The sequence below is a fragment of the Maylandia zebra genome, linkage group LG13 (assembly GCF_041146795.1).
Source record: "Maylandia zebra isolate NMK-2024a linkage group LG13, Mzebra_GT3a, whole genome shotgun sequence".
In the NCBI taxonomy this organism is placed as follows: Eukaryota; Metazoa; Chordata; class Actinopteri; order Cichliformes; family Cichlidae; genus Maylandia; species Maylandia zebra.
In genome coordinates this window covers 32,197,316-32,221,103 of record NC_135179.1, presented here as the reverse complement: position 1 = coordinate 32,221,103, position 23,788 = coordinate 32,197,316, and the positions used below count along the sequence as shown (strand labels likewise).

The window sequence follows — 23,788 nt, the reverse complement described above, 5'->3', positions numbered from 1 at the left end:
TACTTTAATAAAATGTAGTACTGTCCCCTAAGTTCATCACCGAAAAGTCTGTCAAAGCTTGAAAGTCTGTACTTTAAATAGCTGTTCTATTTTTACCCGTCTGTTTTTACTTCGATTCACCTTAAAATGCTGCTTTGCATAACTGGTGGTGACAGACTATGTTAATTTCCTTAGATCACAGTAACAAATTTAGAAGCAACGTTTTTGCCTTATTTCATTTTATGTGCTTTTTGTGTTAGTTTTTCATCGCAGGCTCAGAAGGTGGGAGGGGCCACCAAGGATTGCTGTCCTATGGAATGTGGAAAGGGCTACTGACAAGAGGAGCTGGTGGTCACATGACTCAGCTTTTGTGCCTCATGGGGTTAAATGGGGGATATAGACGCACATGCATTCATTTCCTTACAGTTACTATGCACAGGGAGGAGATTTTCTTTTCCATTTTTGGGTAGAAATGAACTTCCTAGAAACTCTTTGCCTGTTATCCATGTTTTTCTTGTTTTCTCTCAACACAGAAATTAGTACTTTTCCACCTAATTTAACACCCTGACACTTCAACAGGAATCTTAATCGATTCATTTAGTTTTTTCCTTTAAATATCACTTTTCACCAGAGTGATAAATACCAAAATACAAAACTAATACTTACAGATGTACTTGCACTGCCACATTCACAAGAATTCACTGGAAAATCCCATCAAACGGACTGAACTACAGATTACCCTCTTAAAATCACACTTAGTGTGTTGGAGTTTGAACAGATGTAGAGGATGTGTCCGTCAGCACACCTCTGAGGTGTTTTGCAGGATGTCTAACATGATGTTACAGTCTCTGCTCCATAGCCTTGCACTTGATTTATCTTAATTGTGACTGCAGTGCAACCTGGCAGATGGTTCACTAACTGGTGGGGGTTGGAGAACTGGTAGATGGCAGAAATAAATGGTAAATGGCCTGTATTTGTCTAGCGCTTTACTTAGTGCCTAAGGACCCCAAAGCGCTTTACACATCCAGTCATCCACCCATTCACACACACGTGATGGCAGCTACAATGTAGCCACAGCTGCCCTGGGGCGCACTGACAGAGGCGAGGATGCTGAGCACTAGTGCCACCGGGCTCTCTGACCCCCACCAGTAGGCAATGGGTGAAGTGTCTTGCCCAAGGACACAATGACTGAGACTGTCGGAGCTGGGGCTCGAACCGGCAACCTTCTGACACACAGTGTCTGTAAAGACAAAAAGGCAGATGCTGTGTAGATTAAAGTAATGTTACTGTCAATATGAGAAATGGTCTGTCAAATTCTATTAACAGGTCGGGGTTCGAATCCAGAACATGGTCCAGTTATTGTGACCTAGGTTCTATTATAGCCACAAGTCATTACATTTTGATAGTGAGCCATATTTATTAGAACTCAAAGTCAATCATAACGAAAGCAAATGGTAGATAAGACTCAGGGGAATGAGGCAAAAATGACAAATGAATGACCAGAAAGACAAAATGTCTTCAGACTGATGCTGACACTGCACTCTGTTGCCCACTGAGGTGGAAAACTTGGAAAATCTCCACATGTCCATGGATGAGAATAATGCCAGTCAGGGTTTCTGCTACTGGGTTTCAGAACATTTTTGAGAATATGATCTGACACCTGATGCTTACGAAGCTTACGAGTGCCAATCACAGGGAAACGGATAAAGGAAATGCTATGCATTTGTTCCGGTAAGGTTAGCATAAAGTTATGCATTAGACTCTGCCAGGCTCATGGCAGGACAACACACTGAGTCACACTGTACAAAGAAATAAAAATTCAAAATGAATACAGTTTTGTCAGCTTAAAAAAATCAGGGGCTGAGTTGTGGTGCAACACAAACTACAGTGCAGAGATGGCGCTTCAGTAAGGTCAGAGAGATATATCAGACAGTGTTTGATTTTAATTTTAGTTTTATTCATACAGCAACAAACCAAAGCAACCATTGCCTCAAGGCTCTTTATACTGTTAGGTAAAGACCCCACAGGGTTTTTACCTAACAGTTGTGGGGATAGGTTAATTGATTATTCTAAATTGCCCATAGGTGTGAATGGTTGTCTGTCTCTGTGTGTTGGCCCTGCGACAGACTGGCGACCTGTCCAGGGTGGACCCCGCCTTTCGCCCTGTGACAGCTGGGATAGGCCCCAGCGCTTCCCGTGACCCTGAAAAAGATCAGTTGAAGCGAATGGATGGATGGTAAAGACTCTGTATATACAGAGAAAACCCCAACAATTAGACAAAATGCCTATAAGCAAGCACTTGATGCTGGAAAGGAAACACTCTTTTAACAGCAAGAAATCTACAGCAGAATGTGCTTCATGGGGTTTAATGGGGGCTATAGTTGCACATGCATTCATTTCCTTACAGCTACTGTTCACAGGGAGGAGATTTTCTTTTCCATTTTTGGATAGAACTTGAAATGAACTTCCTAGAAACTTTTTGCCTGTTATTCTTGTTTTCTCTCAACACAGAAATTAGTACTATTGCACCTAATTTCACACCCTGACACTTCAACACGAATCTTAATCCCTTTTAAAAGCAAGAAATCTGCGACAGAACCAGGCTTAATCAATTTCAAGTCAGTTTTTATCTAGAAAGCCCCAAACATTCACCTCAAGGCTCTTATTATTGTAAGGTAAAGGCCCTACATGCAAAGTGGTACCGGTACATTAACGGGTGCAGCAACACAAATCAGTAAATCATATCTTCCATGATAGCCACCGCCAAGTTTATTGCAAAGTAACTGATGGAGGATTCAGGGTCACCTCATCCAACCCTAACTATTTAACAAAAGGAGCATTTTAAGCCTACCGTAATCTTAAAAGTAGAGAAGGTGTCTGTCTCCTGAATCCAAACTGCTTCCACAGAAAAGGGGTACCATTCTCCTTTTATATACTCATAAGTAAGCCTGCAGTCTCAGAGCAAAGTGCTCTAATGGGTTGATACGGTATTATAAAAGTGTTTAAGATAAGATGGGACCTGACCATGACAGCTATTGAAACCTGTAATCTCCTCATGTTTGTATATGTCCAGCTGATGGCTTTTGTCCTTACCACCTTTGCTTGTTGTAAAGTCAACATGTGATGCCTAATGTCGGTACTAATTTTGACTTTGGCTCCTGGCTAGCCATAAGATTTACACCCAGTCATACCAAGAAGGCGGCTTAAACCTAGATGTTGCAACAGACTTAGAATGACTTAAAAAGTCATGATTGGCTTAGTTTATGATCAGACCGAAACTCTATTGGTGCAATTGGCCTCTGATTACTCATCTGTGTTCCAATAGTAAGCTGACGTATTACATGCAGAAGTTTCCTTCCTTGTGTTATTTGTTTTTCATTTATTTATTTTTTGACTGTATTATTTATTTATTGTACTAATAACTGTACTAACTGTGGCAAACTGGCATAATTATGAGCAGACTAGTAACTCTATTTATTTAAAGACTTCTGTAATACCATCACAAATTCAAGTTTAAAAATAAAAACTGAAAACCACATTTCCCATAAGCCCATTATTTTCCATCCAGCCTCTCAGTCATTGGGGTTTTAATGGTCTTGAGCAACGTTGCTGGTTGGATTAACAGTGATTAAGGTTGTAGCAACACATTTAAATCAGTAAATCAGATCTTCCATGATGATGTTTAAACTTGTTTTTTTCCCCATCAGATTCTGCAGATCTTGGTGAAAGCAGTTGTTGAGAACTTGACAGACAGCCAGGGTGAGCAGGCAGGAGCCCTCCAGTCCAAACTGAAGGAGCTCCTAGGTCGGGTCAGTTCTCGCCACAGCAGTGACGCTGAGATATGGCGACAGTATGCCCTGCTGTATGGTGACGGCCACAGCTCCAACCCAGAAAACGACGACAAGGTCAGTAACATGCACTCGCATGTCTTTGTTTGTTTGTTTTTGTTGTTTTTTTTTATTCTAACAAGTCTTGGATCTGCCAGTTTCTACTTTACAACTATACAAAGGGTCAGACCAGCTCTTCATTCAAAGCATGTGATTCCAAACGGTTTGTTTCCTAACAGGTAATGCAGAAATCTGCAGGAAACAACTTCACATACAAGTTCATTTTCATCTGCCTCTTGTTTATATAAAAAACCAAAGTAAAGGCACCTAAACATTAATAAAAACTAAATGCACTTAAATCAGTGGTGTGCGGTGACTTTTACAGAAAGATAATCCTCAACACAAACATTTGTCATCATCTTAGATAAATTTGATCAAATTAAAGCATACCATTTGTTTTTCTTTCTATTAATGTACTGTCTTTAGCTTACATTATAAAACACCTTGAGGCAACTGTTGTTGTGATTTGGTGCTATATAAATTAGAGATGGCACGATACCACTTTTTTATGTCCGATACCGATATCATAAATTTGGATATCGGCCGATACCGATATGAATCAAATATAGTGTGTTTTAATCAATAAAACTGTTTTTTTAATATCTTGCTGCTTTTTGTATAAGTTTATACTCAAGTTTAAATAAACAACAACACTAAAGCTATTCTGTTATACCTGTATGCAAAACATACACTGCACCCAAAATATTTCATAGTTCAGCAATACTGATCAATCTAATAAAGTTAAACCTGCTCCATCCTCCCTATTCTGGTATTTTAAAGAGTAAGCAACCTAACCAATAGGGCTCTAAAACTCCCAGCAAAAAAATAAAAAAATAGGGAACCACCCCCCACCCTCCACCTCATGATGCTTAATCGACGTAATCAACTTTAATTTGATGCAGTGTGAAAAAAATGCACAGAAATCAATTATTTTTCAGGAATAATTAAATAGATTCAACATCTTTCTTCAACAGAATTGCAGACTGCACAGATGGTACCTTCCCAAAGGAAAATTACTATAGCTTACTAGGGTATATTAGACTTAACAGTTACTATATACAGTAATGGACTTCTATACATTTTACATCAGATTAAAACTTTGGGTGTAAGATTCGGATAATTATTTATTAAAAGCTCGACATTTTAAATGAGAATAAGAAAGAAAAGTATGTCTTTGTGCCCCTTTTCCCTGTTCATGCCCTATCGGCCCCCTGGCTAAACTTTGCTAGATCCGCCCCTGCACAGTTACCAGCCGTCAGCTGTAGAAAAGGATCCTGGTGTAGAAAGTGATATTAAATCAATTCTAACAACAGATTATCAAGCTTAAACGTGCTGCTGTTGTTCAGCCGCTGGTTTCCTCTTTCTGGTGCAAAGTGGGCGATAAACAAAGAAGAGAGACGGACTCGCGACAGAAAAGCCGATCAGCTGATCATTAATCAGTTTCACATGGAAGTAGCAGCAGGAGAGGGAGGGAGAAGAGGCAGTCACTCCATGTATCGGTTGTTAAGCTTAACGTGGAAATGCTTTACAAACATTCAGAGATGAACTTACACATTTGCTTTATTCCTCTCTGTGAGATAACTTCCTCTGAGATGAAATGCTGGTTTGGTAGCGAGGCTACAAATACACACAGCCGCTCTATCATGTGAGCACACTGCTCCGACGTGCTACGGTTATGAGCCGAGTTACGCCATGTCGCAAGTTTTTTGATGTGCTTTTTTGATATTTAATGGATCGGATTACATTTTTTATTTCTCTCCGATATCCGATCCAGTAATTTACGTCAGTATCGGACCGGTCCACCTCTAATATAAATACATTGTATTGAATTACATTTGTGCCTTTCAGCACTCTGCTTAGACATCTTCAGCTTTCTGCACTCCTTCCTGACTAAAGAATTGTAAATTCTTATTCTTTAAATCATATGTCAATCGTTTAATCTTTTAAGGACCACACATCTCTGGGGGGGGGGGAAAGGTTGTTGCTGAGCTCAGAAACAGGCTAAATCTTGATTTTGAAATGTACATTAATCAAAAAAATCAGCTAAATTAAAAGGCTTGAGCATTGTGTGGCGTGTATGTGCAAATCATTAGAAAAAAGCTACTGCTCTCTGTTTGTCCAGTTCCAGTCATTAACAAAGTGAGACGAACACACCCATAAATGGAGACTGCCACAGTATATATATCAGTATGAAACAAGCGCAGCTTTCAGCAACAATAGCCTGTTGTCCTTTACATTCATGCCACAAGATCAGAGTAATATAAAGGATAGATGCAGACTGGTGTGGAGCTTTTTTTTTCCTTCAATTTTTATTTATACTTAAATTTATTTTGTTTTACAAAATGAAATAATACAAAGTTCCTTGTACTAACAGAATGCCACTGACTGATGTAATATACCGCATAAAACACATTTGAACATTAAAATAACATTTACAAACCTCATATGGTGGAAAAATGTTACCATGATGGCCTCACAAGTCAAATCTGTAGTGTAATCCCTGTTGTTTAACTTTGCTGCTTGAATCATGTATTTAGTTGAGCCACACAAAGTGGCAATAGATGGCTTTGAAAACACCCGTTTGTAGGTTTGGATGCCTAATGATCCATCTGTTAACAGAAGGTCTCGTATAAATCCTCTATCCGGTTGTTCAGTCTGACGTCACTAGCCGTGTCTGGGTCTAAACTCCGCTGCAGGTCCATATATCAAACGATCACTATGGCATTACTGAGAGTTGAAAAACTGTCTAAAGTCTTTCATCTTTAATAAAATGATCAGCGTTCTGCTCTACCAGGTGTAACAATTGAGTTTAACATCCAGGCATCCATGAAAACGGGATTTATGACATTTAACGGAGTTAGAAGTTAGCAGGGAGTTAGCTCGCTAGCTTCTATATAAATACAATATAGCATGTCCTGACTGCGGGGTTTTGGAAACAAATTAAAACGTACAGCTCTGTTATCACTTCCAGCATAAATGAAGACAGGAAACTAAACAGCAGTGATGTTTGTAGGGTTACTGAAGTTGGGCTAGCTGGTATATGATGATGTGCTACATGACCGCTAGCGACACAGCTATGTTAGCATAATATAAACAAGCTAACTTTTTTCCACTCGATAAAAGTTAACGTGAGTGTTCTCGGTGGTCAGGAACAAATGTAATCGCATGGCAGGATGCTGTAAAAGGACCAAACTTCAGCCAGGAGAACAACTGAGATAATCCATCCACAATACGAGGTTAGTCATTCATATACTGCTGCATGGGCTGGGCTGTAGTTACATCCTAAGGTTTTAAAAACTGAGCTTAAATAAATGATTAGCGGTAATAAAAGCCGAGGGAGGTCAACAGTGATCACTGACTGTTTTAGGAGCTTTTTGAGATCAAATAGAAGAAAATACATAACATTAAACATGTTAACAACACAAAAGCCATATTAAACGCAGACTACTTTAGGCCCGGAAGTAGGATTCGTCGCGTCATCACTGAACAACCGGATTCCTTGAGCACTCGAGTGAATCACCATCAATTATTCACTACTTTTGGTTTCCAACAGTCTCCTTGTTTGGAAATTTAAAACAAGTCAAGGGTAAAAGTGGGGGCTGCATTTGACTACCAGAATGGTACTGCAGCTTCTGTGTTTTGTTTTGTTTTGTTTTTCTAGGCACTGCAGTTCCTGTCCAAGGCCCATCGCTGTGAGGTTCAGGGAGGCGGTTGGGAGAAAGAACCTGCTCTCTTCAAGGAGGTGATCAAACAAGCTGTCCACATGGGAGAAGGTTAGCTCACCACCCAGCTCTGTATGCCCTCACAGCCATTTCTCAGAGGAACAGAGAAGATGAAAGGATGGCAATGAGATGGAAAAGCGATATCTGATTACAGTTTAGATGATAATCTCCTCAAACCTTTGATGTTTTCATTACAGTAAGACAGATTCATAGAGTTAAACACTGGAGAGGCAATCAGAAGTGACTTTGAAAAAATAATAATAATGCTGTGAGGTATTAAATGTGTTTGCATTCTCCATCAGTTTATCCTTCCTCCCTCAACTAATGTTAGCCATGTTCCTGGGTGTGATGTTTGGGTTCTTTAAAACACAATTCAAATCCCTTCACTTTTAAATACTTTAGATACTTTTAAATACTTGTGTGTTAGATTTGATTGTCAGTGAATAAGACTGGATTTTTGTACATGTCTACATTAGTTTAGTTAATATTTGTATTCAGTATAATAATAGTAACGATCAATGCCTCATGCTACATATAGTCTGTGGGTTTTTTTGTATGCTGTCTGTGATGCAGCATTATAGAGGTACTTCTGATCATCTGATTCTACCAGGATCACAGTACCATCTGCTCATCTGCAAGCTCTCTTCAAACCAATGTTCAAACCAAAATTCTCCCATATCACCCCTGTGTTAAAATCCTTGCACTGGCTTCCGGTTGAGTATAGATATCAGTTTAAAATCCTCACTTTTACATTCATGTCCCTACAAGGTGAGGCCCCCACTTATATCACTGAGCTTCTCCAACCCTACTCTCCAAACCAGATCCTTAGATCCACTGATTCGTTTGAAAACAAAGGGGGATCCCGCTTTTCAAACCTTGGCTCGAATATTATGGAACAGTTTACCTCCCCCCCTACGCACCATCAACTCTGTAGCTACTTTTAAAAAACAACTCAAAACACATCTGTTTAGACAGGCATTTAGGTAATATTCATGTGTAGTGTACTGTTTTAGTGGATATGCTATTATACCCTCTTTATAGTGTTTTATTTTTCGTTTGGTTTGCTTTTATTCCCTTGTGAAGCACTTTGAAATAACTTCCTGTTTTAAAAAGTGCTGTATAAATAAATTTTACTTACAATGTTTTATTATCTGAAAGAGGAACCATTACATCCTCTAAGATAAAAACAGCAAATGAATTATTCCAAATACCAAAAGGGTAAATTATACATGCAGTGCATCTGGAAAGTATCCACAACACTTGTTCCACATTTTGTCACGTTACACCCTTATTTCAAAATGGAAATACGTTCAGTTTTAATTCACGTACACAATATTGCGGGATTGGTGACTTTTTACTTAGAGTGCTTTTAGTTTTTGGGGTGCTGTGCAGCCTGATATAGGGAGAGCCTGATCAGACCCAGCTGCCCTGCTAGGCTTCCTGGCACTGCCCCACCCAGCCACAACGAGTGAACTCTTTGGCCTAAATGCAAAGTGTCCTCTCTCAAGGAAATTGGGCTCATCATCTGGCCAATACCATCGCTGGCACACATCCACATGCTGTGAGGATGTGAGATCAAGGGAAAAATGAATGCAGTCATGTACAGAGAGCCTTGATGATAACCTGCTCCAGAGTGCTCACTAGGCCGGACTTGACCGAAGGTTTATATGCCAAGAGCACACAGCCAAGATAACAGTGGAGTGGCTTCAGGACCAGAGCCCCGACCCAAGTGATCATATCTGGAGCGATCTGAAAATGGCTGTGCAATGACGCTCTGCATCTAACCTGATGCAGCTCGAGAGGTTCTGCAAAGAAGAATGGAAGAACCTGTTCAAAAATAGTTAGACTTGAGGCTTTAACATGCAACATTTGGAGTTAGGCTGTATAGCTTCTGCTTAAACACAAAAACATCTGGTTGATAAAACTCTTGATCACCTCCCTTACTTGACAAAACGACAAACAAGTAAAGTGCTGAGAATACTTTTGTGATGTATTGGGTAAGCGTTCAGGGTCACCTGATCTATTCCTGCCAATAACCTTTAAAAAAATGTAAGCGCCCAGTTTGTCTCCCAAATACAAACTGGGCGCTGGTTCCACAGAGAAACTTGAAGCCTCTACCTCCCATTCTACTGTTAACCCTAAAACACTAATGTCAGGTGATTTTCACCCACGTAAAACTGATAGTGTTACAAAACTCCACATTAATATAGTTTTTTGCTCTCACAAGTAAACTGAGAGTAAAGTGTTGTATTGAGGTGATGTGGTAGTATGAGTTCTAAGTAAGATGGGGCCTGTTACTTCATGTAGTATTGGCAGTTGGGCATGGAGGAGCAGATCTTTGTCATGAGCTTCTCTTTTAGGTGGAGAAGCATTCAGTGCGTTCGATGCATTACCTGTCCTTTGGGATTGATACCTAATCTCACAGTTGGACATGCTGGTATCTCCCCCTGACCTGATTTAAAATCTGTGAAATTAAAAAAAACACTCAATGATGTAAAAAATTTAAATTTCAAGGAAAACCCCCTGAAATTGGCTAGCATAAATTCTTATAGTGTCCACTAATGGAAAAGGGGTGGAACAATTACTGTTAAATGAAAGCGTCCAAACTGAACCACTGAACAACAGCAGCTTTAATCAGGGAGGTGATCAAGAGTTTTATCAACCAGACGCTTTTATGTTTAAGCGGAAGCTATACAGCCTAAGTCCAAGTACACATTGTTTAATAGTGTTTGAGTACAGAAAATGGCTTCTGGGACACTTAAAAATTACAAAACATTTTGGGAAAGCTACAAACATCAGCCACACTTGAATCTAGGATTCCATCCATCTATCTTCTTCCACTATCCGTGGCCAGGTCGCAGGGGCAGCAACCTAAGCAGAGTGGTTCTGCTCTGAGCCCCTAATTCCTCACCCTATCACTAAGGGAGAGGCCAGACACCCTTCGGACAAAGCCCATTTCCACCGCTTGTATCCACGATCACGTTCTTTCAGTCACGGCTCGTGGGCATATGTGATGGTAGGGATGTCGATCGACTAGTAAATTGAGATCTTCGCTTTTACACTAAGCGCTCTCTTCCCCAAACTGGACCAGTACAACATCCGCATCACTGCAGCCGCAGCACCAATTCGTCTGTTCCCGTCACTCGTCAACAAGACCCCAAGATATTTAAATTGCTCCACTTGGGGCAGGAACTCGTCTCTGACCCGGGGTGGGGAATCCATCGTTTTCCAGCTGAGGACCATGGCCTCAGATTTGGGGAATCCTAGCAGTGGGAATGAGAATCAGCACCTCCAAAGTACTAAAAGGTTAGGAGTTGATTATATACACACTCTATGAAATACTCAAATAGAGGTAAACATTCGCCAAAAAATGAGCTGGACACTGGGCATTTCTACTGTATGACAATCAGGGCCTGGGGCCTGGGGCTCGCTCGGGCCCCTTTGGAGGTGGGGTGCCCCCGGCCTCTTGGCCTGGGGCTCGGTCACTCAGGCACAGCTGGGGGCCGGCGGAGCTCACGGGCGCGTCACTGCAACTCCCCCTGACTTCTGCTCCGCGGCTGCTGAGTGAGCCCTCATCTGGGACTCTCCTCAGCTCTTACTGGGACAGTGGCGCGGCTGCCCCTCTGTTGGTCTTCCTTGGTCTCTTGTGTTCTGGGGACCTCTGGATGTCTGGAGTTTTGATCTCCTCCATACCTGCTTCACACCCTGGAGGACGGGGCTGTGGCCCCCCCACACTCCCTAGCAGATCATTACATGGAGAAACCTTTGGAATGCAAGCATGCTGATCCACACAGGTATGCACACATGGGTATTCACAGACGCGGACTAAAGCTTTCTTGACTGCTACCTCAAAGCACACTGTGCGCTGTCTATCTTGCGTGCTGCACAATATCGTTTATTATTTAGTAAATATTGATATCTATGACTAGCTAGTTTATTGTGATGGTGCTTTGTTTTCTCTATTATTATGTTGCTCTTTGTTGTTTGCTGTCTCCTCTGTTTGTTTTTTTTGTTTGTTTGTTTTTTTTTCTCCATACAGGTGACCCAGGAGTTCTTTTTTTTTTCTCTCTCTTCCCCCCCCTTCTCACCGTCTCTTCTCCCCTTTGGTTTTCTTTCTTTCTCTCCCCCTCTTTCTCTCATTCATTCCCCCTGTCCTATTTATTAAAAAAAAAGAAAAGAAAAAAAAAGAAATGCCCAATCAATCTGAAATGGAGAATAACTCGAGTGTTACCATCTGTAGGATTAGATTTTGATTTTGTTTAAAGACAGAAGAATAAATGGAGAGGGCTTAGAGAAAAGATAGCAAAATAGTACTTCCTAGTGAGTTTAGAAAATGTGTTGCTGTTACTCGACTACAGGTCTTGGTTGAACTCTTTCTAATCCCTTTAATCTCCTCCTAATCCCCTCCATGTTGGGGGCATACTTGTGGGTTGCAAAATGGTCCAAACACCCTCCAGTGATACAGCTCACACAAGCAATGAAATGCAACACTTTTGAGGGTTTTGGAAGACACCTTTAGGATTCCTATATTTGATATTTGCGCTTGTGCACGGTTGTCCCAAAGAATTAACTACCATGGTAATAAATCTGATTTCTGACTTTCTAAATGCTGCTTCTGCAGATGCAGAAGCTTTTCCCTGCATTCTCTAAGTCTCTCTTTCTCTGCATCACAGTGGCACTCAGTTGCAGTGTGAAGAAGAGTAATCCAGCAGAAGCTCTTCAGATACTCTCCTCTACACGCCTCAGTCTCAGGAGTCTGGCCACCAAAGCCAAGGTAACATTAAGAGACCCCCACTTAGCACGAAGCAGATATCTGCCTCACTTTATAGACAGTTTTCCTGATCAGGAACTAGGAGGAGGATTGAGTTTAGCCTGTCCTACTGTGTGTGTTCTTACTGTAGCAATTGCTCCTATAGGACCTCTTTCAGTGATGTTTTCGGGTTGTTCCTACTGCTTGTCAAGTACTTCTGACCTGCCCTGAAAAATTAAACACTAAACCTTGTTTGCACCTATTTTGCATTTCCCTTTGTTTACGGACATTTAATGTATGTTGTATACCAACGCTGATATTAAAAGATAAGTACATTTTCATACCATCCATATAAGTAAAAGCTTAGGTTTAGGAGTGCTATGATCACTGATTCATTTTCTTTCTGTTCTTGGCTCTCCATGATATTAGTAAGAATGGGCATCCTTATATGGTCATTTTAGGTGTACAGCTTTGGCTATGAGCAAGAAAGCCACACCTTCCTGCCTCACTTCACCATGGGCAGCCAATCAGAAGAAAAGTTGGCTTGAAGAAATGCAGACCTTAAAGGGGGCAAGACTAAATTACTTTCATCAGACACAGGGTGAAGTCTAAGTATAAGATAAATAAGGATTATTTTAAACTGCAAAATAACAATAAGGTATCTGGAACCTCTTTAGCTCGTGGTCTTCACTCAGTAAGTGATGACGGCAGCACATGCTCATGCAGATGTTGTCAGCATGCAGCCTGACACAAAGTCTTTACCAGGTTGTGACACCATTCAAAGCATCTGTTCTGCCTGAACAAACTCCTCCAGCAGGCGATCAAGACAAATGTCAGACGTGAAGATTTAGACACAGGCGTTTGGGTTGTTAAGTCGTTCTTCTCAGTGGTATAAGTTAACATTAATGACTTTATACTTGACTCTTCCATTGTATATCGTCTTCCAGCAAATCCACACAGACGTGGCCACAGGGAGGATCCATGCTGAGCTGCAGGACGGCGTTACTGCTGTGGAGCAAGTCATCACCGAGCTGCAAGATCTGAGTGGGAAGCTGCGTAACCAGTCACAGTGACCATCCATCTCTAATATGCCCCTTTTGTGGCAAAAGAGACAACCTTTGGTTCTCAGGGGTCCTCAGTAAGACTGAGTAATAAAGACCCAAACCAGCTCTACACCTGCATTTATCATCACAGTGTATTACTGAACCTGTTAAATAAAGCAAGCCAAAGGACTGAATTTGTAATCCTATTTTCATACCTTTATGTCCACTTTGAAATGTAAACACTCACTGGGTGGCATCTTAAAATACAGTGTTAAAAATTTGAATGCTTGCTTTGATTTTTTTGTTGTTGTAAATGAAGTGATAAAATCACCTTTATCTGTGATAAAGTGATCAGTTGACAGATTTTGAAGCTGCATCCATACAGAATAGGCTCTCGGGACAGGATGCAGCTTTAGGTCATCTGTATCTGTAAATATTTAGATCCCTCTCTCATCCACTGAAGAGACACATGTAAATGTAGTAAAAGAAATAGACCTAGATTGTAAAAATGTGATTGATACAGTAGGTTACTGTACCCATTGTGGTAATTTCTGCAGAACAGAACATGGAAGAAAAATCGAGCCTCTATTCCAACTTCTTTGTCGGACATATTTCAAAATGCATACTCTAAAAATATTAAATCTAGGCTCTTTCGTTTTTTTTATACCCATTTAGTTCAGTTTCATTGTACTTATACCCACTATCAGCAAGCACTGGGAAACACGACAGTGGGAAAGAAAAACTCCCTTTTAACAGGAAGAAACCTCCAGCAGAACCAGCCTCAGGGAGGGATGGCCGTCCACCACGACCAGTTTGGGTGAGGGGAGGAAGACAGGGAAGAGAGCCAGAGATTAATAACAAGTGACGATTCAGTGCAGAGAGGTCTATTAACACACAGTGAGTGAGAAAGGTGACTGATTCCCCAGCAGGCTACACCTATTGCAGCATAAATAAGGAAGGATTCAGGGTCTCCTGATCCAGCCCTACCTCATCTGAAGTAAATCCGCAGTTCGAGAGGGAAGTGCACTAATGGGGTGATATGATACTATAAGGTCATTAAGATAAGATGGGGGCTGGTTATTCAAGACCTTGTATGTGAGGAGCAGGATTTTGAATAAATGAAGGGAAGCCAATATAGCTCTATTTGTGCTAAAATAATTTTATAGTCAACTAGGAAATGGCACTGATCTTAACCAGCCTGGAATAAACAAACGGATGTATTGGTGTTTGTCTTGTCTTCCCCTTTCAGCCAATAACACATGTATGTATCCAAATAGTTGCTAAGACTAGATTTGTATGAGGTAGTTGTGTGCTATTTTATAAACTGCCACTAGCTTAACAACTTGCATACATAAACTTTACATGCTAGTTGGTAAATGGAAAATAGACTGGTTATATAGCGCTTTTCTACTCGAGCACTCAAAGCGCTTTATACAATAGTAACTAACAGATTAGTAAAGTACTATAAATGTACACATCAAAGCTGAAGTCAAATTATTTTCTATAGATTTACATTAAAGAAATGATCCAAAAGGCACAACAGTAGCACAACAGTACAGTGACTCATATTAAGAAAGGCGAGGCTGCTATTAAGGTGCTTATGTCAGCAACAAAGTGATAGATACATAAATGGCAGCAATTAAAAAAACATCCAAGCAGAATGTTTTATTATATCGGAGTTGTTTTGATATTGTAGCTGCAGTGTAAGTTCTTTCTAGAATAACTCAAAATGATTGACTTTTTCCGTCCTTCATGAATATTTAAATGAAATTCCTAACACCAAGTCTTATCTCTTAAAGAATTGGTTGCATAAAGAAGAATTGTATACTAGAGAAGCAGACTTACCTTTCCCTTTAATCTCCTAACTACCTAAGTTTAGTACTCAGCTCTCGAACACCACCTCCACTCATTGTGTTCTCACTAATAAAAAGGCTATTAAAAACCATGAGCCATGCTCTGATGCTCTGCGAGATCATTTCCCAACTCATCCGACATGGTGAGCACACACACACGCATCCCATTGCCCTGCAGTTCATACAGGGAGGAGACCACCATTTGTTTCCTCAACTAGAAGGAAAATGACCTTGACATTGCTCAGGTTTTTTATCTCCCTTCTTTTTTCACTGTATTGGAGCTCGTGTTTTATTTTTCTCTGCCCATTTGTCACAAGAGCCAGAACCTCTGTTTTGAAAGTATTACCACAGCGATACCCATACGGAAAAGAAATAGTAAAAACTTATATGTGATATAAATCATCATATAAGGCTTACATGATTTACTCATGAAAGTGGCCACTTTCTCATTACTTTCATACATTGTTTTAGTAAGTACCCAAAACATACAAGTTTCATTATATAATTTTTCAAGGGATCTTATATCTGTTTTCACTTTATATGCTTTTCATACAAGTTTCACACAAGACAGATACAAACTTTATAAGATTTATATATATCTTTTCCATATGGGTAAGGACTTAAAGGCCCCTATAAATGGATGATCTCGCATGAGGGAGTGGAGCACTGTGACAATGTAAAATGTTGATGATTGCACTTTGACAGTTGTCTTCATGGTAAATTCTCTGAGCTAATATTCATGTTTGAATCCACATTTCCAGCCTCACTCCAGTTATTAAATAAAAATGGCAAGAAGAAATGACCTATTTTAGGCTCTGGATCATCATTCATGACCACATTATATCACACCCACAGGATCTCTCAGCACTGGTGACTAATCTTCCTAATATGATTGTAAATTTACCAAATGCTATTATTAGATAAAGTCCACAAGAGTGATTTGCTGCTGTTCTGTCATCACCCAGAGGACAGCTTTGATAAAAGAAAACACAAGTTTGATTGTTTCGTGCCAGACTTACGCTCCCAGAATTCCTGGTATTTCTCAGCAGGGGCTGCAAAGCTGATGTCAGCATTCACAAAACTCCCATTACCTCACACTTTAGTTCATGCGGCAGGGATTTTATTTCAGTTGGACAAAATCTCTTCTCAAAAGAAGCAACAACAAAATCTGTCACTTGCACTTGAAAAACAAATGTTTACAGCATCCCAGAAGGTATTGTTTTCTTGAAATTGTGTAAATCAACTGGTTCTTATATGGTGTTTCTCTACTAAATATTAAATTGCAATTTGATCCAGTGTAGTGATATTATTGTTCTGTCTTTTGTATCATGTTTGATTAATAATTCAGAAAAGTTCTAAAACTTTTTTGTACAGAACCCTTCATTCAAGCTAGTGCAGTTCGAATTGCTTCACTAATTATTAAACAAGCTGATAACTGAAAAGAACAGATGTTTAAAAAAGCAATACATTCATAAATTCAAAGCAATATAAAGTAGATAAAATTAATAGAATTAAATAGTTGCATTATAAGCAGTTTAGAATTACAGTAGCATTCAATTCAATTTTATTTATGCAGCACCAAATCACAACAACAGTCGCTTCAAGGCACTTTATATTGTAAGGTAGACCCTACAATAATACATGCAGAGAAAAACCCAACAGTCATATGACCCCCTGTGACCAAGCACTTTGGCGACAGCGGGGAGGAAAAACTCCCTTTTAACAGGAAGGCAGAACCAGGCTCAGGGAGGGGCGGGGCCATCTGCCACAACCAGTTGGGGAGAGAGAAGGAAGACAGGATAAAGACGTGCTGTGGAACAGAGACAGAGATTAATAACAGATATGATTCAATCATAACGTTTAACTGTTTTTGTAGAGAAGGTCATCAGGCTTTTTATTCTTCTCCTATGTGATTATATGATACCCCCATCATATATATATATATATACACACACACACACACACACACACACACACATATATAAATATATATATATACACATACATACACACATATAAGATACACAAGTTTCACATATGTGAAATTTAACAAAACTTCCCCTGAATCAACTTAATTAACAAAACTCAACAACACATGGATTTGGTAACACAGCTCACCTCTCGTGAATCAAGCAGAGACTTTAAATAGAGCTATCAATTTCCCTTCAGTTAGTCTAGCCAGTACCACTAGCTAGAATTTAAAACTCAACACAACTGAATGAATTACCTAAAGCTCCCCACTCTTCTGATTAACACATTTACGCAACTAAATGGCTCTATATAAGAAAAAATATTTTGCAAATCCCTTTGTATCCTTTTTTTTTTTCCTGTCCCGTTTGGTTCTTTTGCCATCAGAATTATTTTCTAAAGGCAAAGAAAGATGCCCAACAGATTTACAGCCTTGCCGTATTGGTCTATTTGATTCACCTTTGCTTTTATTGTTTATTTTATTTTAGTTTCACTTGCTACACACGGGACAGACATGACTGGGGGAAAGAAAAGGGGGAAAGAAAGAGAGGTATAGGGAAAGAAAAACAGCGGGGAAGAGGAACGGTGGTAAAAACAAGCAAAAAAAAAAAGCAATATAATAAACAACATCATCGCGATGATCTATGTGAATATAAAAGTAAATACTAAATATTGTATATTATTGTGCAGCACGTAGAATTGACGGCGCACAGTGTGCTTTGAGGTAGGAGCCAAAAAGGGTGTAGTTTGTGTCTGTGAGCACCTGTGTGTACACCTGTGAGCATGGACACGCTTGTTTTTAAAAGGTTCCTACATGTATCTGCTAGAGTTGTGGGGAGCCATAGCCCCGTCCTCCAGGGCATGAATGCTCAGATGAAGGAGATCCAGGCTCCAGCATTTGCTTTAATTTGCTGAATGTTTGTTTTGCCAGCAACAGGAGGCTTACACAAACAAAGCCGGGATAGTAAGTGCAGCAATGTTAATTTGACAATAGCAAATGATAGCAAATAAAAAGACAGAGAGAATAATGTGCATAATGTGCAAAAAGTCAGCACTTCTGGACAAGTGGAGAGTATTACAACTGCTCATCCACTTTGTCACAGGCTAAAAGGTTGATATATAAACACAACAATTTGTCATGTGTCAGCAGTATCCCCATAAGGCATATAACAGCCCTACACACCAATGCATGATAGTTTAATCACAATATATTAAATTGTGATTAAATTACAATATATTTATAATTTAATCACATTAGCTCAACAGTGTCACCAAAATAAGCCACATACTTGAGATAACCTGCTCAGCATCACATAAATCACATTTTCAACAAAGGTTAGCGGGAAGACACAGTTAACTTGATTGATTGTAAACCTATGTTTTAATTAAAAGGTTGTAATATTGATGGTTGTTAACTTCAGTTATCCAACCAGTCAACCTGGTTGGATAACTGATGAATGAAGAAACACACTGTCCATTTACTTTTTAAGCAAAAAAATTAAAGGGACAATTTGAAAACATATCAGATCTCACGAATGTTGGGGGGCATATTTTTGATGGAAATAAAAATGGTCAGCCTACAGAGAGCCAAATTCAAAGACTTCTTGAAACCCAAAGTAAAAATTTTTTGTTTTACACTAGTCCTTTGTCTAGAAATTTCATTGCAGCCACTCATAATGGTACTGAGCAGTTTGTATGGCCCCCACACATTTGTATGCATGACTGACAACATCAGGGCATTGGCCTAATGAGACAACGAATGGTTGTGTCATTACATGGTTCTCCTCCCACATTTAGACTCAGACATCAGTGAACTCCTGAGCAATTGGAGGTGCAGCCTGGTGGTGTCGGATAGACCAAATATTAACATCCCAGAGGTGTTCTATTGGATTTATAACAGGCAAGTGTGGAGGTCGGTCAATTCCTTAATTCCTTTAAAAGCATGCATGCTGTTTGTTTTTTTGAGGAGTGCACATCCTTTGCAGATATATCCTCAACATCATTTTTCCATTGAACTAATTTAAAATAGGCGACCTTCTGAAAGGTTTTGATGGCAGGGGTAGAGGTGAGGGATGTGGGACATGCTGGGAAGTACATCAGTTGTTCTTCCTGGCATTCCTCTTTGTATTTGGTGGAAAATGCGCGTGAACATGTTGACAACAATTATTTAACAATTTGCTTTTTTGGCAAGCTCTTACAGAGTAGTTCGTAAGCAGAGTGGCATTATAAATTATGCACAATCAAACAAAAGTGGTATTCAAAAGAGGAGGGAGCATGTATATATCGCCAGGAATTTGCACCAGAGAACTGTTGTTAATGTCTTTGTTGAGCAGGAGGCCCAAAAGACCAAGTTTTGATGGGTGAGTAGTTTGTGGGGTTTTTTGTAAAGTGTTGAAACATCGTTAACATTTATGTGAAAATGTGCTCTCTCACTCTAATATGCATGTGTGATATATCTATTTTCTGGTCAACTGGAAACAATTGTGGTTTTAGAAATTCTGTAAATGAGTGTGCTTGTTTGGTATGCTGACCCTGTCTGGTCAGTCTGCTAGGACATGTGCTTGATGGGCTGTTTGTTCCATTCTTATACACATTGCAGTTGTCTTTATGTTTAGCAAGGCTAAATACACATTGGGTTTATGGCAGCCTAACTATAGTACATGTACTACAGTGGTGTGGCTGTAGCTCAGGAGGTAGCGCAGGTCACCTACTGATCGGAAGGTTGGTGGCTCCTCCAGTCTGCATGGGCTGACTTCGATACCAAGTTGCTCTACGATGCATCCATCAGAGTGTGAATGTTGTTAGAAAAGCACTCAGTTTAGAGTCAGTGAATGTGGCATGTTGTATAGAGCGCTTTGAGTGCTGCGGGAGAGTAGAAAAGCACTATATAAGAATCAGTCCATCGTTGTGAGGCCGTAAGAGATAAGTTAAAATGAACCTGTTACTGCATGTGTTTCCATGGTGATAATAATCAAAAATGACCTCCCCACCTCCACTCAACAGACATCTGGATGAAGTTGAATGGTTGTCCTTGCATCCCTTCCTCAGATCTTTCTGTCACATCCTTGCGAGAAGGAACTAAGAAAACAGTATTTGGATGAAAAAGATCTGAAAACACTGCATCACCATCATCTATGATTATCATGAAATCATGGCTAGAACTCATCACTCAAACCTTTTCCACTGGTTTCGGCAAACAACTTCTACAGTATGGCCTCCACCCTCTTTCTCAAACATGTGTTTCTGGGTTCTGTTGAGTATCACCTTTCAGTGTTGTGGAAAATCTTTTGGTAAAATGTGTGAAACTTTCTCATGCCACCAAAGCAAGCAGAAGACGTCTGCAATCAAATGTAGCAATAGATGAAAGAAATCAGCCTTGCTATAATTTTTGTGGAATCAGTTAATAATGAAATCATGTTACACCCACAACTTTGTGTGTCCACTGGCGTGATGTGGTGGAAAATGGTGCACTTAAGGGAGTGGTTGTGGGGATTTGTGCACATGAAATAAATTAATTCCCCCTTGTGCCTTCAAGGGGAATATATTCTTCTAGCTTTGGGTTAAATATTTTAATTCCTGGAATCTACCAAAGTATATCGGGCCTTGGTGCAGCCCCTCAGTTCATTTACTGTCTGAAATCCTTTCATAGCCTCAGAGTGCTGAGTTTGGGGCGGAAGCCTCAGTGCGTCGCACTGGCTGTCAACAAGAAATCCTTGCAGTGGCTGGAAAATCAGGAAGGCTAGCTCTGTGGTTGGCATGAAGCTGGACACTCTGGTGACAGTGGCAGAGAAAAGGACACTAAAAAAACTGCTGGACATTATGAACAATGCTGGGCATCCTCTGCACACGGCCATTAACAACCAGAAGAGTCTGTTCAGTGACAGGTTGCTTCTCCCCAAGACAAGAACTAACAGACTTAAAAACTCCTTTGTCCCACACGCCATCAGACTGTTTAACTCCTCTCTGGAGGGGAGAGGGAGGGGAAACAGGAGGACAAAGGAGGGGGGAACAACTAAGCTGTAGTGCCTCTTCACCTCACTGTGCAATACCTTTGTAAATAGTCAACGGTGCAATAGACCTCAATACTTGAAATGTGCAATTCATTTTTATTTTTTATTCCTATTTATTCTATTTGTCCCCTTCGTATATTTTATTTATATTTGTCTCTGTATTTATATGTGTGTGTGTGTGTATATATATATATATATATATATATAACATTCTGTAACTGTAACTTCGGTCGTTGCTGTGCTTTTTTGGAAACCGAATTTCCCAGAGGAACCCACCCGAGGGATTAATAAAGTTCTATCTTATCTTATCTTATCTTATCTTATCTTATCTTATCTTATCTTATCTTATCTTATCTTATCTTATCTTATCTTATCTTATCTTATCTTATCTTAAAAGGCCAGCTTAAAGACAGCACAGAGATTTTTATTGTAGCAGGAATATAGAAAACTTGTCCAATTATATGTGTCAGGTCTTTCTGAACAACATGTTATTATCCAGTAAGCATGTTAGTGAGTTCTGGCACTAGAGTGCTAAAAACAAGCTAGCATGGTCACAAAACCGATTAACAACGCCTCTGCTACTTAACGGACCAGTTTAATATCACAGAAGTTTACACAATTACAACGTTTCCCTTTCATTTTTTGACCAGTGTATATTATTACTGTTGTGACAGACAAAATGCATTTTCATTTGGGGGATGCTTTTCTGCCCCAACGTGATGCTCAGTTGTTTCTGCATCATATGTTATGGTTGGGATCATTTATTGTAACAGTCAGACAGAAATGCCATCATGGAGACAAACTGGGAGAAATAAATGCTGTCACTTTCATCCAGCATTCTGTGGAAAAGAGATCATCCCCACAACATTGTTAAGGACAATATTTATCTTGACAGAATGAATACAAATTATGCCAGGTTAAATATAAGCTGACTAATGCAGCTGTTAGTATAAAAAGAGACTGCTCGATAAGCAAGTCTTTTTTTTGTTCAAACACACACATACTTTCTGACTCAAAGATCACAGTAGGTGGACTGAATCCAGATATGATCTACTACATGTGCATAGAAGGAGTTGATAACAACATTTGGAATATATCTGAATTTACAGCATTACACCTGTCAGACAGCTATGTGCATGGAATTTCTCCAAACCAGATGTGTGTCTGCTGATGTTCACTTTTCTCTTTATGGAACGTGTCCATTACCTTGATCCACAGCAGAGCACATGTGTTTTGTTAGGTCTGGTGCAACTGTCTGAGTCTTTCTACATTTTTTCATGAAGCTAATGTCTGCAGGTGATGTCACACAGCTTTTACAGATGCAAAGTATAGAACAAGTCACACACCATACAAGGCTTAGGTACACTTTAGGACGTTACCTAAGAAAGCAGATACTGGGAAAATTATTAAAGTCTTCAACCAGTCAGGAATTGACATGCATTTAATGTTTTATATTTGCATGGATGGTTGGATGGATGGATATATTTGCATGGAAATGAGTAGATTTGACAATAATGCCTCCCATAGACAAAAAGACCATAAACAGTCAGACACCCTCTCACATAAAAAAAAGTGTGTCATAAATCGTGTTTTTAGTCAAATGATTTGAAGACTAGGCTCTTGAAAGGCTACAACTAGTTTTAGCCTTTCAAGGCTAAAACGTTAGATGGATAATGTTTTTTTGTGATGCTCCTGGTGGAAATTTACAAGAACAAAAAGATTTGAACAATGGAGAAGCAAGGGAAGCTTTTGGCTACAGATGTGTAGTGTGTACAGAGCCTTGTTCTAAAAGACCACCTGAAGTAAAAAGAGAAGACACTGAAAATGTGGAAACGACACTGGACACAACACTGGGTGGGGCAACAGAAAGAGAGGCCACCTACTGGTGGCTGACAATGTTGACTTGACTATATTTTTCATGACCTGTAACAAAAAAGTTTCTTTTATGTGTCATAAATAGCAATACACAGTAACTATGACTGACATGACATATTCAAGTCTACATTAACAAATTCAGAATTAAACTTTACAGCCAGACAACAGTATTTTTTATTGCCAAAATTGTTGTTGCAGGATGTGAAGAAGCATTAAGCTTGAATAAATGTACAAAAATTGTGAGGATTGCTTATATTTCTAAGATGGGAACAGACCAGTACACAGAGGTTCCCGACAGCCAGGGCTAAGCTTGGTTGTAGCCTCAATATTCGTCTTTAGGAATCTGCTTTCCAACAACAAAAAAAGCTCTGGTTCTAGAACCAGGCTATCACGTGGATCACATTTTCCATGTATTTTATCCCCGCATTAAAAGCTGCACAGGAACAAAGAAACAAGAAGATATCCTTTGTGCTGTTTTCCTGTGAGTTCTTCTTGGAAATATTTTCCTCAGTCCAGCAGTCCATTATGAGTCTCAAAGGTTTGATGTCTGAGGTTCACGTTAGGGAATCAACTAATGATTCACAGTTAAAAATCACGCATCAAACACCAAAGTTTGGAATGTGCCTCCACAGGAGATTTGATTTGGTTTATGTTAGTAATGAAAGTGTTGTTTTTTGTTTTTTAACCATTAGTGAGGTGAG

The 23,788-nt window shown here is 39.7% G+C and overlaps 1 protein-coding gene across 1 annotated transcript in view; it reads left to right on the top strand.

The window, feature by feature from the left end:
* ttc27 (tetratricopeptide repeat domain 27) overlaps positions 1–16,530 on the top strand; it is a 90,129-nt gene extending 73,599 nt beyond the window's left edge. Inside the window, exons 17-20 of the mRNA XM_004574407.6 lie at positions 3,687–3,884; positions 7,528–7,639; positions 12,262–12,362; positions 13,286–16,530. Of these exons, the coding sequence (XP_004574464.1) occupies positions 3,687–3,884; positions 7,528–7,639; positions 12,262–12,362; positions 13,286–13,411 (537 nt within the window). The 3' untranslated portion in view covers positions 13,412–16,530. The remainder of the gene's footprint in view (positions 1–3,686; positions 3,885–7,527; positions 7,640–12,261; positions 12,363–13,285) is intronic.
* The last annotated feature ends 7,258 nt before the right edge of the window (positions 16,531–23,788 follow it).